This window comes from Sceloporus undulatus, chromosome 2 (genome assembly GCF_019175285.1).
Source record: "Sceloporus undulatus isolate JIND9_A2432 ecotype Alabama chromosome 2, SceUnd_v1.1, whole genome shotgun sequence".
Taxonomy (NCBI): Eukaryota; Metazoa; Chordata; class Lepidosauria; order Squamata; family Phrynosomatidae; genus Sceloporus; species Sceloporus undulatus.
Window position 1 is genome coordinate 309,182,318 of NC_056523.1, and position 11,332 is coordinate 309,193,649.

The 11,332-nt window shown below is 40.2% G+C and overlaps 1 protein-coding gene across 1 annotated transcript in view; it reads left to right on the forward strand.

Annotated features, from left to right (window-relative positions):
• The window catches only part of NUP155 (nucleoporin 155), a 43,271-nt gene extending 32,904 nt beyond the window's left edge, over positions 1 to 10,367 (forward strand). Inside the window, exons 27-35 of the mRNA XM_042453393.1 lie at positions 360 to 464; positions 620 to 774; positions 1,402 to 1,531; positions 1,820 to 1,933; positions 2,744 to 2,864; positions 3,978 to 4,088; positions 5,092 to 5,228; positions 8,835 to 8,941; positions 9,914 to 10,367. Of these exons, the coding sequence (XP_042309327.1) occupies positions 360 to 464; positions 620 to 774; positions 1,402 to 1,531; positions 1,820 to 1,933; positions 2,744 to 2,864; positions 3,978 to 4,088; positions 5,092 to 5,228; positions 8,835 to 8,941; positions 9,914 to 10,052 (1,119 nt within the window). The 3' untranslated portion in view covers positions 10,053 to 10,367. The remainder of the gene's footprint in view (positions 1 to 359; positions 465 to 619; positions 775 to 1,401; positions 1,532 to 1,819; positions 1,934 to 2,743; positions 2,865 to 3,977; positions 4,089 to 5,091; positions 5,229 to 8,834; positions 8,942 to 9,913) is intronic.
• Positions 10,368 to 11,332: the final 965 nt, after the last annotated feature.

Consider the following 11,332-nt stretch of genomic DNA (forward strand, 5'->3'; position numbering starts at 1 on the left):
ATTATTATTATTATTATTATTATTATTATTATTATTATTATTATTATTATTATTATACATTTGTTAATGACATGAAATGAGTTGCCAACAGGAATACATGTTCGAAGTCTTTAGATCCAGTATGCATACATGCCATACCATTCTTGCAAACTCTTTTTGTCTCATAATAACATCAGTAACATTCACCTGAAGAATTTCAAAGATGAACTGAGGTATAGGAAATGTTTCCTAGGACAAGTATAATAAAATGTAGAGTTAAATATAGTTTTAAAAGAAATAGTATATCCTAAGACTATGTATTCTGTACAACCATAAACAGTCAAAATAGCATTCAAGTTGTCTTTGTTTCTTACTTTTAGTTTGAACAAATGCTAAAATTGTCTCAGCGTTCCACAGATGAACTTTTTAGTATCGCTCTTTATGGATGGTTGATCCAAGCTGATCTCCCAGATAAACTGCTACAGGTAACATCATTTACTTGATACAAATAAAATAAATGAATAGAGTTTTTGATGTATTTTTTTCATATTTGCAAAGTACTCTTTGTAGTAAAAATGTATAATATATAGCAATAGGAAATTGAAAGTTCATCTCCCCCCCCCCCCTTGAACTCCTGCAGGTAAACTCTCCCTTTCTGGAGCCATATTTGACACGTATGGCCAAAGTTGATCAAAACAAAGTTCGCTATATGGATCTGCTTTGGAGGTTCTTTGAAAAGAACAGAAGTTTCAGTAATGCAGCCAGAGTGCTGGCAAAACTAGCAGACATGCACAGGTAAGGGTAGATAGTTAATTGGTGAATCCTTCTACTATGGAAATACATCCTGTCTTGTTTATTTTCTTACATTACAATTTTTGCAAAGGAAGTTTTATGACACAACCAGTCATTAAAAGCAAGGCATTCACAATGTGTGATCCACCAAGCTGAGCAAGCCCAACAACCAGGTGTTATGGGTTCTTTAATATTAGACAACCTTCCTGTGTGCATTACCAAAAGGCAGCAAAAATAATCCTGTTGATTCCTTTGATGGATCATCATACATAGCTGCCTGGTGAGCTGTGTGTGGGTTGCTGAGTTTGCATAAGATTCATTGAGGGCGGAAACTGGTGAGTACTTGATGAATTCATCAGATCATGCAGCTGTATATGACACATGTAAAACTAAGCGTCCATTGATGAATGTCTGTTACTAGAGAGCATAGAAGAGTTGGCCACAGATGCAAGACAGTTATGAAGTAAGGGGTCAGTGGTAGGAATCAGTGCAAATATGATGCAAATGTAGTATGTTCTCAAAAAAAGGAATGATAGAGTTAAAAAATCCATATTTTCAAGAACTGAGACCAGATAACATTGTTGTGAGCATTGTTTATGTACTAGTCACATGCTTTTATAATTTTAACAGCACTGAGATTTCACTTCAGCAGCGTCTTGAATATATTGCACGTGCTATTTTGAGTGCAAAGAGCTCTACAGCCATATCACCAATAGCTGCAGATGGTGAATTTTTACATGAATTGGAAGAGAAAATGGAAGTAAGTAAAACAGTATATGTAGATGGCATTAATATTAACATGGGCTAGAGAAGGACCGCTTGTGGTCTCAAAAATGCTTTTCTGTATAATCTTTCTTTTTAAAATAAGTTGCTAGGCCTCATGATTGAGCTGAAAAGGGAAAGCCAGCTTTTTTAATTGTCCTGTTAAGAGATCATGTTGTATTTACTGTGTATATAGTTATTATAATAGGCCTAATAATTTGTAATAGACTTGCTTCTAGCTTGCTGGTGTTCACTGATTTTTGTCTTTAACTTTTCTTTTTATTAGGTTGCCAGGATACAGTTTCAAATACAAGAAGCATTGCACCGTCAATCTTCCCATCATACCTCAGTGCAAGATGCAATTTCTCAGCTGGATTCTGAGCTGATGGAAATTAGCAAGGTAAATTTAAATAGCAAGACACAGGCTTTGCTGCATAGTTCAAATAAGTCAGGCTCCTATTTTAAGTATATGTATCTGCTCTATTACATTTCTTTTTTTGATAAAAATTATTCTACCTTCTCAGTATATCATTTTTATTCTCGCCTACTGGCCTGTTGTTTACAGTCACCCCCTTTTCTGTGATGTGCTTTATGAAAAATAACAATTTACCATATATACCTGACTATAAGTTGACCTCAGATGTAAGTTGAGGGTAGATTTGGGGCCAAGATAATGGATTTTGATATGACCCATGGATAAATCAAGGGGCATGTAACAAAGGATCTAAAAAAGGATGAAGGAAAAGAAAACAATGCCAAAGAATTTATAAAATTCCAGCAGGCAAAACTGTTTTTGCTTACTCTAAAGGCTGGATGAATGAGAGAACAGAGGGTAGTCAGTTCATCCAGGACAGATTACACTGTTGCCTTTCACCAGGGAAGGTTCCTTTTTTTAATAAGAGTTAAAGTGCAGTATTTACATTGACCCATGGATTAGTGAACTCAGGCTTTTTTCGGTCAGTTTTTTGACTAAAATTTCTAGACTTACATATGAGTATATACACTATACATTACATATTTCTGTTGTGGAGCTCTCTTGCTGAAAGCTTGCATAGGCTGTTCACTTCATAGACTGTTCAAGTGTTTATAGCCTGCCCATTTTTATTGAATATTTGGCTTGGAAATACAATTCAGTACCTGCAATACTTGATTGATGTGAGATACCTGCTAATTAGTTTTGCGTTCATTGTATGTGATTTTTTAACTGCAGCTGTATGGGGAATTTGCTGATCCATTCAAGCTCTCTGAGTGTAAACTAGCCATTATACATTGTGCTGGTCATTCAGACCCTATCTTGGTGCAGACCCTTTGGCAAGAAATAATTGAGAAAGGTAGGTACAACTTGTAATGCAGTAGCTGGAATGTATACAATACAAAATGATGCATATGTGTGGTAGTCATTAGTTGGGGTATGCATTTCCCCCTCCAATATGAAATCTTTTAATTCAGAAAGAACAGCTATCATAGCGTGGAAACCTTGATTATGAAGTGGCCTCTGTGTAGATGGTTCTACTTGAGTTGTTATTATAATAGAGATAATATCCCTCTGTAGTTGAGAGCAGAAATAAGCAATTGGCTTGACACTTCCTGAGATTACCAGAAAAATGTATGTGAAGCTCTTTGAACTTTATGCTAACTAGGGACTATTTTATCAAAGTCCCATCTACAGCTGAATGGCATTTGGTAAAGCTAATAACTTCTCATAGACCATTGCTGGCTCCAGATTTGAAGGGCCCTTGACAAAATATTAGGTGGAGGTCCCCCTATTGAGTCCATGACTGTAGTCTTACTTGATAATAGTATGTGGCTAACAGCCACAACTCTAAATTTCTCATGAAACCTTCAAGGATGTATCTGCGGGGGCATTGGAAGAAATTAAAATAACAGTCTCTTTTGGAAATTTTAAATTACAACTCAAATGACTCAGAAAACCCAGAGGAGGTATCAACACAGGTAGGTGTCCTGGTTCATTGAGGTCCTAGCACCTCAGCATTCCATTGAGCTCATCCTGGGAATATAATTACATAGTGTATTTTTTAAAAAAACAGTTTTTTTTCCTGAAATACTTTAACTTAATACAGTGGGCCCCTCCATATTCTCCATATTAGGGGTGCAGGACACTAATTTTTTTTTATCTAAGAGAACACCTCTCTAGGAATCCTTAGGTCCTCCAGCAGAACTCTATTGTCAACATCTGCCAGAAGTTGAATACAGAGATTCCTAGAGAGAACATATTAATCAAATCCATGATTACTAGAGAGAACCATTAATCAAATCCATGAATAATCAAAGCTGAAAATGTGGAAGGTATTGAACAAAAGTCCTAATCAATTTGCTGATTAGCTATGTTCTTCATCTTGTTCTTCATATGTAGTGTGTAATGAAGAAATGATGGAATCAATATAAAAGTAAAGGTTCAAAAGAGTATCTTTTTTTTCTTTCAGCGCTGAGTGATAGTGTGACTTTGAGTGCTCCTGATAGAATGCAGGCTCTTAGTCTGAAGATGGTAACACTTGGAAAAATCTATGCTGGGACACCTCGCTATTTTCCTTTAGGTATGAAATTCAAGTTAGGACTGTTCGGGACACTGTGAAATCCAATAATATTGATTCAGATCTAGAATGCAGGTGGGTGGATGTGGGATATATGGGAAGGATCCAGATACTTTTTCATTTTAGATCAGTGCCAATGCATCTTGTCATCTGATGGCATAGCCTGGACTTAGTGAGCATGAAATCTATAATCAGTGTCAGGGGATGGTGGAGTAACACACATTACTAGGAAGATAGTAAAACAAAAGGACACATGGGGGCAGGGAGCCTAGAAAACTCACACCCTGGAGAAGTTGGGTTAACAGTCGAAGCTGTTTCAACTGGCAACAGCCTGAATGTTTGAAAAGTCAGCAATGATGATGTAAAGCTGCAGTGGTTTAAATATATTTTGTAAATACATACGCTCAAAACCAACTTTGAATTATTTGGAGTACAATCAGAAGTATGTGTAAGCAAAGACCCATGGAAGACAGGAACTAAAGGATTAATATTTCAGATGCACACACAATCTAGAACAGAGAGGGAGGCTTGTGGCCTTCCAGTTATTATTGGCTTGTACCTCTGATCAGCCACAGTAAGCATAGAGTTGCATTCCAACAGCATCTGGAAGGCTAGATTTTCTCAATGCTTGAAGTCAGATGATAGCTGAAGTGTAAAAAATAGTAATTTGTCTTCCCATGTGTCTATAAATGGGTACTGCAATTGAATAAACCACATTTTGGAACTTTCTTGAACTCTGCCTAGAATAAAAGACTTTATACCCCTTGCTCACTGTAAAGTGGTGTAATCGTTGGGTACTCAAAAGGTGTATGGACATTGGGCAGCTTTGTTTTCTGTCTTGAATACTTTCTTTAACCAAGCCTTTAGTCTATGGTACAACAGGTTATCTTTCTAAAGGTTATCTGAATAAGAGTGCATATGAAAAAAAAAGTCAGCTTATGTTTTTTCTGTAGGTCTGAAGAATGTATAGAAAAAATATCTCACTGCCTGATCATTTTCCTCTCAGATTTCTTAGTGCAGTATCTAGAGCAGCAAGTTTGTTCTTTGAACTGGGATGTGGGGTTTGTTACTTACACAATGCAAGAAATTGGTGTGCCTCTACCAAGACTTCTTGAAGTATATGATCAACTGTTCAAAGCACGGGTAAGTGAGAAACCTCAAAATCTATTCTAAAGTTCATCTGTTATTAGATTTCATATTATTAAAAATGAGTGGGTAAGGTTTTAATACATCATTTAGATATAGCTCTGCTCATTTACTTAACAGTATATTTTTGTGTCACACTTTGTACATTTTAGGGATTTGCATTTCTCTGCTGTAAGCAGTTTTACCTTTAGAGTTAATTGAAATTATGTAACATTCTTGCACCTGCTATTATTTTAATTACTTATTTCAAATCTTACCTTTTTATCAGAACTGAGCCTCAAGGGAGCCAGAGGATAGTTATTGAAATGTAGTTAAACTGTATCATTAAAAAATTAAAACATGTATTAAAACTTTAAAAGATTAAAAAGCACACCGCAGACCATTAAAAGTCCTTTCTTAAAAACAGTCAGTTCCAAAGCTTGTCAGAAGTGCAAGGGGATGACTTGGTGCTTTGGTACCAAAAAACAATGAAAAGTCTCCCACTGCTTCACCTTGCTCTCTTATGGGCAGGGCCAACTCATCCATATAGGCGAGCTAGGCGGCCGACTAGGGCAGCAAAATGTAGGGTGCACCTGCACGGCGGGGTAACAAAGGAGCCAGGAGGCCAGAGAGAAAGAGAGAGCAGCTGGAGACCGGAGGACAAGGCGAGCGGAGCAGCATCCCTTTCCTCTTTTTACTTCTCTTTCCTTCTTTCTTCTGTCTTTGTTGCCACCTTACTTTCCTCCCTCCCTCCCTCCTCTTTTTCCTTCCTTTCTGCCTTCCTGCCTTGGTTCAGGGCTGCCTACCCACTGTGTTGCCACAGGCACCTCCTCTGGGGTCCCTCCTCCCCTCCCGTCCCCAAGAGAATTACCCTCCTCCTTGGCCATGGTAAGAATGAATGAGCAAGAAGCCTTCTGAACATGTGGAGAGCGACGTCCGACTCCCACCGGCCAATGCGGCAGGTGGGCAGCCCTGGACCAAGGCAGGCAGGAAGGAAAAAGATAAGGAAGGAGGGAGGGAGAGGGGAAGGGGAAGGGGAAGAAGGCAGGGAGAACTAGAGAATGAAGGAAGAGAGGAAGGGAAGAGGAAGATAAAGGAAGAAGGGAAGGGAAGAAGGTGGGAGGAAAGGAACCCTGGTCTCCCATTGTCCTAGTCCAATACTCAGGCCACTACACCATGCTGGACCCTCCACTGAACTTAAAGGTACAGTACTCATTATTTGTTGTTGTGTACCTTCAAGTTGTTTTCCACCTTATGGAGACCCTAAAGTAAACCTATCCTGGGGTTTGCTTGGCAAGATTTGTTCAGAGGTGGTTTGCCATGGCCTTCCCCTGAGGAGGCTGAGAGTGTGTGACTTGCTTGAGGTCACCCAATGGGCAGGGAACTGAATCCTGGTCTCCAGAGTCCTAGTCCAACATACAAACCACACGTACCTCCCAACCTTCTATCGATGAAGAATATCAAAATGTCTTCCATTTTAAACATGACTGAGAATTGTTTTTTATTAATGTTTTTGGCTATTAGTTGGTCATGTCCTCCATTTTTCTTGAAAGTCCTACAATTTGTCCTACATCATATCCTATATTTTTCCTACACTTTGAGGGGCTACCGGGGGGGGGGGGGTGCCAAAATATTTCTCGCCAAGGGTGGCCAAATACCTAGGGCCGGCCTTGCATATGGGAGACACTATGAACATGTTAGCAGAAGTTTACTGTAAAGGCTCAGAGTCCTCATGCAAAGCAGCAGCTGAAAGTATATTTCCCTTCTGTTCTCTCTCCTGGAAGAAACAGAAGCGAATAACCTTGGGTTCCAGTATATGCTGGTTGGTTACGCCCCCCCCCCCCCCCCCCCCACTACCAGATTAAACTCTGGAAAGTATTAAGTTAGGCATGCAATGAGGTATAGGGAGGAGGAAAGGAATTCTGTTCCAAACATTATTTACAGATGTTCAGAGTGATTTCTAGAAGAAAATAAAGATTCACAGATAAAACATCCCCTGCTGCTTCTTCTCAGTGAACAACTGCTCTTTCTTGCTTCTACACTTCATAAGCAGTAGCCCCATTGATTTTGCAGTATACCTTCTCCCAGATAACACTGCTACTGAAAGTGAGCAGCATTATTCAGAACTACCATTTCTGATGTAAGAGTAGTTTACTCTGTGTGTGTTGTCTAAGACCATAAGCTCCGTAGAGAGAGACTTTCCATAAATGAATGAAGTAGCATTTGTCTTCCACAACTAAGTAGCATTCTGGGACACAAATTTAGGCAGTATGAAAGAAATAAGTAAGAGGTTGTGTCACTTTCACATTGAGGAGAATGCAGGAAGATAATTTGTACTGTACAGGGATTGCAGGAAGCCTACCTTGCTCTGGTTGAGAAAGGAAAGAAGTGAAAAGAATAAGCAGGCATTGCTCCATTGTGCCTATGCCCAGTAGCTGATGAAAGGTTCCCCCTTCATCCCACCAACACTGCTTTGGCCTCAGAGGGTAAAAAGTACAAGCAGTATCTGCTGGACTTAATCCATTCCTCACATCTCATTTTCCCTGTGTGTCTAAGGTGAGCTTTGCCTCCCCAGGGCTTGAGGCAGGATCCCACATCTTCAGAAAGAGGTAAAATTCCACTCGTCTCTCTCTCCCACTCCCATTTACAGATTTAACTTCCTACCTCCACCAAAGAGAGCCAGCGTGGTGTAGTGGTTTATGTAATGGACTATGACTCTGGAGATCAGGGTTTGAATCCCAGATCAGGCGTGGAAACCCACTGTGTAACCTTGGGCAAATCACATGTTCTCAGTGTCAGGAATGGCAGTGGCAATCCCCTTCTGAAGAAACTTGCCAAGAAACCCCTGTGATAGGGTTGCCTTAGGTTTGCCATAAGTCAGAAATAACTTAAAGGCACAACAGCGCCACCAAAACAAGTGATCTAGGGCTTGCTGTTGATGTAATAAAGGCCCGTTACAGACCACCCAAAAGGGGCGGTCTCAGGCTGCTGCCGGTTGCAGCGTGGAGGAGCCGCAGCAGCCAAACCGTGCGACTCCTCCGCGCTGCAAAAAAGGAGCGCAAAAATCACGCTCCTTCCGGCAACCCGGAAGAGACGTCGCAAGTGCCAAAGCGCGCACTCGTGATGTCTCTTCCGGGTTGGGATATGCGGATGCAGAGCATCCGCTACGTCAAGATGGCAGCGCCCATCTGTATAGGACGCCGCTATCTTGACGTATCGGTTACGCACGAGGGGCAAGGCGCGTCCGGAAGCGCCGCCCCTCGTGCGTAATCGCGTCGCAAGGACGGCGCCTCTTAGGCCCGTCTGTAACACGCCAAAGTCTGACACATGATTTCTACCCTGTATCACTGTGAAGAGAGAAGCTGGGCAAGCCTGGTTAGAGGAGGCTATGAAGAGGGTCTGAGGTCGGAAATACAAACTAAAGCTTGTCTGCTAAATAAACAGTCAGGTAGGAGTCAGATAGGGAAAAGATAAAATACAGTTAGGGCAGTCAGAGACAGGATTAAGATCTGAATAGGGTTTTGGAAGCTATGAATGAAGAATAAGTTCAGGGATTTCTTTTTTAACTTATTTGTTACATAAGTCATTTCAGGCTTCATCGGACTGAATCTTTTTTCTTTACAGGATCCATTCTGGAGCAAAATGAAGAAGCCTTTGCATCTCTTAGAATGCATTCATGTATTATTATCAGGATATGTACAAGACCCTAACAAAGTTCTTGCCTTTGAGAGGTAACTTTTGAGATAAGCCAATCAATACTGTAGATAGACTTGATAGATGCTGGGAATCTTGCTTATATTGATATTTTGATATCACAATAAATATGAATAATAGGGATGAAAACCACAATGGCTTCAGTCAAACTTGTCATAATAGAAAGCAAGCTCTCTTAGAATTTGCAATGGCCTTGTTACTTAGTGCCAAAAGTTACTAGTCTACAAACTATTTACCTGTCACAAACGAGGCTCTTTTACATGTTTTTTTAAAAAAAAACACTCTAGAAGAATAACAGACTGAGGAGGAGGAAACATAATGCTGTCTTTCTACTACCAGCATGTTATACTTCCATGTTGAACAGAATACTACATTTCTGCCAGTTATTTGTGGTCTGTATCAGCCACAAAAGAAATGAAGCCTTCTTCCACAGCCAGCATGAGAAATGAAAACACTGACAAAACAGAGACAGAATGCTGTGTCCTTTCTTATCCAGCCTTTCTTATCCACTAGGAGAAAATTCCATGCACTTACCTTTGGTATTCATGGCTGCCGGTGATTAATATATGGCTATATTTGGAAAGATGACCAGTTGTATGTACTGACGCACAGATTTACAGCAGGGAGGGGAGGAGGCGGATCCTGAATTTTAGAGTCACACTAAGTCCTGATATACACTTTTGCTGGCATTTCACTAGAGAAGATACAATGAGTGAAACACATTGCTACCCTTAAGACTGTGTAGACTTTCAGAAGAGTCTGTCTCCCAAAGCAAAATGTAGGCAGGGCCACCACCCATTCTTTCTCATATTTGCACACAGCAACTAGGCTTGAAAAATACCTTCCATTGTCAGTGGTTGCTCAGATCTGGCAAAGCCTGCTTCTCCTTTTGATCACTACTGATTATGACGCCTGACTGAAGAGGAAGAGGCTGCCTGTTTTTGTGCAAAGCCCTTTGCTAATTGTTTCTTTCTCTTCTTTACATTTAGACGGCGATTCACAAATATTTGCTTGGATGCTGTCAGCTGTTACCTTGTTGAATTGCAGTCCATAAGTCCAACACTAGCTGTACAGACCATTACAGGGAACTTCAAATCTTTGCAGGCTAAATTAGAGCGGCTTCATTGAGTACAGTGATACATAACTGTTTGTCCAGATAGAATGTAATATCACTGCACTGGAAAACTGAAAAATTGTTCCATAAAGAACTGTAAAAACGATCAAGTTCCTGGTGAAGTGGATGTCTGAATGATTTATATACTGTGTTGTGTGTTCTTAACCAATCTCACATGTAACAGAATGTACAAATGGCAGGTGGGGTCCTTTTTTTCTTTTCTTTTTTTACTACTGCCAGCTTTTTCTAACAATAAAACAGTTTTATATGCTTTGGATTAAAGTGCATTGTATTATCTTGCTTTGGCAATTAAAATTATTTGTAAAATGGGTTTTGTTTTTGTTTTTAATTTTAATCAAGGGTTTTGATTATAAGTGTCCACAAGTTCTTACTACTACTTACCGGTTTCATGGTTGGTAGACTGAAATTGTTTACGAGGATTAGCAAGGCTGTGAAACTTCACTGAATGCTTAAATTTCTCAGTAAGGGTGCATTCTACACTGTAGAAATAATGCAGTTTGACACCATTTAACTGCCATGGTTCCATCTTACAGAATCCAGAGATCTGCAGTTTTGTGAGTTTTGCCAGCATCTGTGGCTGGCGAAATGTCAGGAAGAAAACTCTTGTAGAGCATGACCGGATAGCCCGAAAACCACACAAAAAACTATGGATGCCGGTCATAGAATTGTAGAATCATAGAGTTGAAAGAGACCGCAAGGGCCATCCAGTCCAACCCCCTGCCATGCATGAAATCCAAATCAAAGCATACCCGACAGATGGCCATCTAGCCTCTTTATTGTTATTATTATTAACCTTTATTTATAAAGCACTGTAAATTTACACAGCGCTGTACATACAATCTTTTTAATTGGACAGTTCCCTGCCCTCAGGCTTACACTCTAAAAAGACACGACACAAAAGGAGAAGGGAGTGGTGGTGGGGAAGGGGCCTTTCTAGTAGGATAATACATTATAATACATAGCAATACAGGAAATGATTCAATAAAACAGACAACAAAGAAACATCAAATAGCAAGTGACAGTTATGCAATGCCTGGGAATGCTTCTCTGAACAGGATGGTCTTCAACTCTGTTTTGAAGCTGGTTAAAGAAGTGATGGCTCTTGCTCGCGGGGGAAGAAGGTTCCAGGAGGGAAGGGGCGAATCCTAGATGGGGCAGAGGAAATCCTGGGCCTCTGCTTAAAGACCTCCAAGGAAGGAGACTCCACTACACTCTGAGGGAGTGTTTTCCACTGTCGAACAGCCCTTACTCTCAGGAAGTTCTTCCTAATGTT